Here is a 3,137-nt window from a genome sequence, read left to right as displayed (position 1 = left end):
GATACCAGGTACATTGTAGAAACCACCAACAGGACAATGTTGGCAACAGGTCTTTCCTGATATCAATTCGCCTCTCAGAATTGAAGTAAAAGACCTCACTGGGATGACAACAGAAACTCCATTACCCAAGAAGAAGGCTGGCACAGAGCTTCAGGCAGGAAACCAGCTCGTTGCCAGGTGATACCTTACCTCAGAAGCTGTAGATTTGTCCAGAGAGGAAGCCGGCAACGTTCGATCTCACCTTCGAAGTCCGAGGGCGATTAGCAAAGCTTCTCCTTGATGTCTCGGACGATTTCTACTCAGCGTGTGGAGAAGGAATAACCGCGCTCAGTCATGATCGTCATCAAATATTGTAAGGTCACGACCAGCCAAGTCAACACAAGGAAGCAAGGAAGACGAAACCTTCTAGACTGACTATGTGAGTTTACAACAAACCGTCTCCTTAATCAGAAACCTGTACCAGTTGTACTACCAGAGCGGTACAGGGACAGCACCGCTTGATGGTACTACAAGCGGGGAGATTGAAGGACTCGAACATATCTATCATCTTCTCACTTGCCTGGGGTTGAGGGGAGCCTCATGAGAAGTGTTGGGATTCCTCGGCACACGGCTCATTGTAGAAGTTGTACCAATCTTCTCCATTGTCGTCCCAGTATAGTAACGATGCCGTGTCAAATAGGATACTTGAGAGTCAGATACCACGCTTGCTCTGGGCCTCATCACCGACGTGCTCCTCAGACCCATACCACAACCATCACACCCTGACGGCGCGCCGACGATGGAGGGAACACGGCGCGAGTGCTCTCTTCCGCGAAGCCGGCCTTGACCATGCCAGAGCCATTGTCGCACACAATGCTGCAGCTTCGTCGCCGTCGTCACCACATGGTAGTGTTAAATGGATCATAGTACTTAAAATATTTATAGAAGGCAAATTACTCTGACAACATAAATTTTCTCCTTAATAACACAAATACTGCATCATTTCCAGATGAAATTACTTTTTATAGAAAAGTTCAACAAAAAGTTAGTTATGCTTTATCAGTGATTACGTTTCCGTATCTAAATATCAATGAACCTTTCTTACTATCATGGTGATTAACAAGGTAAGTATTATGGCAACATGCATGATATGAAAAAATATATATATTTCTTGTCTTTCAGGTAATTAACCTACACTGTTATTGATTACAAACGATACTTTTAAAAAGAAACAAAGGTGAGTAAATATCAGCGATGGAACTGATAGGAAAAAACATAACATTAAAGATTGAGAACGATCGGTTATGTGTGCGTGTACATATATATGTATATATATATATATATATATATGTATATATATATGTATGTATATATATATATATGCATATATATACTTATATATACATATAGATATAGATATATTGATACATATATATATAAACACATATATCTATATATCTCTCTATCTATTTAATTATCTAAATATACATATAGATGTATATATATATACATATATATATATATATATATATATATAGATATATAAATGTATATATATATTGTATTTATATATATAGATATATTATTATGTATATATATATATATATAATATATATATATATATATATATGTATGTCTATATAAATATAGATATATATACAATATAAGTGTGTGTGTGTGTGTGTATCAATATGTATATACATATAGATATATAATATATATAAATATATATATTTATATAATATATAATATATGTGTATGTATGTATGTATAAATATGTGTGTGTGCTGCATTTTAAAAAAGCGATGATACTGTTCCTTCAATATAACATCGAAATTAATCAACAATTCGCTTGCAATCATTACACTTATTGCACAACAGGGAAACACGTCCCGAAATTTTCATTTTAGTGAATAATTACGCCACATTTATGAGATGGAAATTGAATGCTTAACTTTGTTTACTAGAGATTATAACAGACACTATAACACTGGATATCAAAATCCCTGTATTGCTGGCTCACATTACTATAACTAGACTCAATTCCACCGTTTCAAACCACGAACTCTGTAATAACACCAGCCCGTACCCGTAATTCGAATGTTCTCTAACAATCTGCTTACAGAGGATAACTCGGCCAGTTTTGCCATACTGGTGAGTCTACAGGTTCTGCTCGTTACTTACCTAGTGCAGGATGGCGTCTGACTACGTGTGACGGACCACAAACATCCTTTTTATACAAGCTGCACCAAACCTTATCACCTAGATTGTGGAGGGAAGCCAAAGAATCCGAAAAGGAATTGTCATTCTATCCTCGAAGGTAATGACACGCTGGAGATCCAACATATTTTAAAACAATAAAAAAAAAAATAAAAAAAAATGGGGTCAGTTAAGAATTATGGTCCATAATTACAGCCAGAATAGCAAAGGAGCAGAAATCAAATGCTTTATAATTGTATTTTAAGAGTAGCTGTATGCACTTCCATTAAGTATCAAAAGACATTTCCTTTTTCCATAGCTGTTGAACCTGCTCTGAAAAATAAAACCAAAATCATTACGTTATATCTCTATAACCGAATCCATAATTGTTTAAATAAACACGACCAATAAGAAATAAAGAATGTAACAAGTAATCAAAAGACCATTAATGCAACGTACAGGTGCATCTAAATAGAGCCAAGAATGTGTACAGGTAAACCAGTAAACCGCGATTACCCTCTTTCAAAGGAGCCGATAAAAACACGCACGAGTGTGGCTATATATGTACGTGTGTGTGTGTGCGTAAGTGTGTGTGTGTGTGTGTATGTGTGTGTGTGAGTGTGTGTGAAAGTGTGTGTGTGTGTTTGTAAATAAATGTATAAATATGTTAATGAATGAATAAATAAATTAATTAATTAATATATATATATATATATATATATATATATATATATATATATATATAGATAGATAGATACTAGATAGAAAGAATAGAATCATACATAGATAAATTAGATAGATATATATATACTAAATAAATATATATTATAAATATATAACTATATCTATATATTCTACTATATATATATATATAATATATATGAAAATATATATAGCAATATACCTACATATATAATTGATTTTAAAAATAAAAAATATATAAATAGTATATAAATATA

General features: G+C 33.5%; 1 protein-coding gene and 1 pseudogene across 1 annotated transcript in view; both read right to left on the bottom strand.

The window, feature by feature from the left end:
* Positions 1-122, bottom strand: part of LOC122245638 (actin, alpha skeletal muscle) — a 377-nt gene extending 255 nt beyond the window's left edge. The window contains exon 1 of the mRNA XM_086533532.1: positions 100-122. Coding sequence (XP_086389658.1) covers positions 100-122 — 23 coding nt within the window. The remainder of the gene's footprint in view (positions 1-99) is intronic.
* A 138-nt stretch (positions 123-260) lies between these two features.
* On the bottom strand, positions 261-2,129 carry LOC147466977 (actin, alpha cardiac muscle-like; annotated as a pseudogene).
* Positions 2,130-3,137: the final 1,008 nt, after the last annotated feature.

Source organism: Penaeus japonicus, unplaced genomic scaffold, assembly GCF_977035675.1.
Source record: "Penaeus japonicus unplaced genomic scaffold, GWHDUDI00000001_assembly GWHDUDI00000039, whole genome shotgun sequence".
In the NCBI taxonomy this organism is placed as follows: Eukaryota; Metazoa; Arthropoda; class Malacostraca; order Decapoda; family Penaeidae; genus Penaeus; species Penaeus japonicus.
The sequence above is the reverse complement of the archived record's forward strand: the minus strand, read 5'-3'. Positions and strand labels throughout refer to the sequence as shown.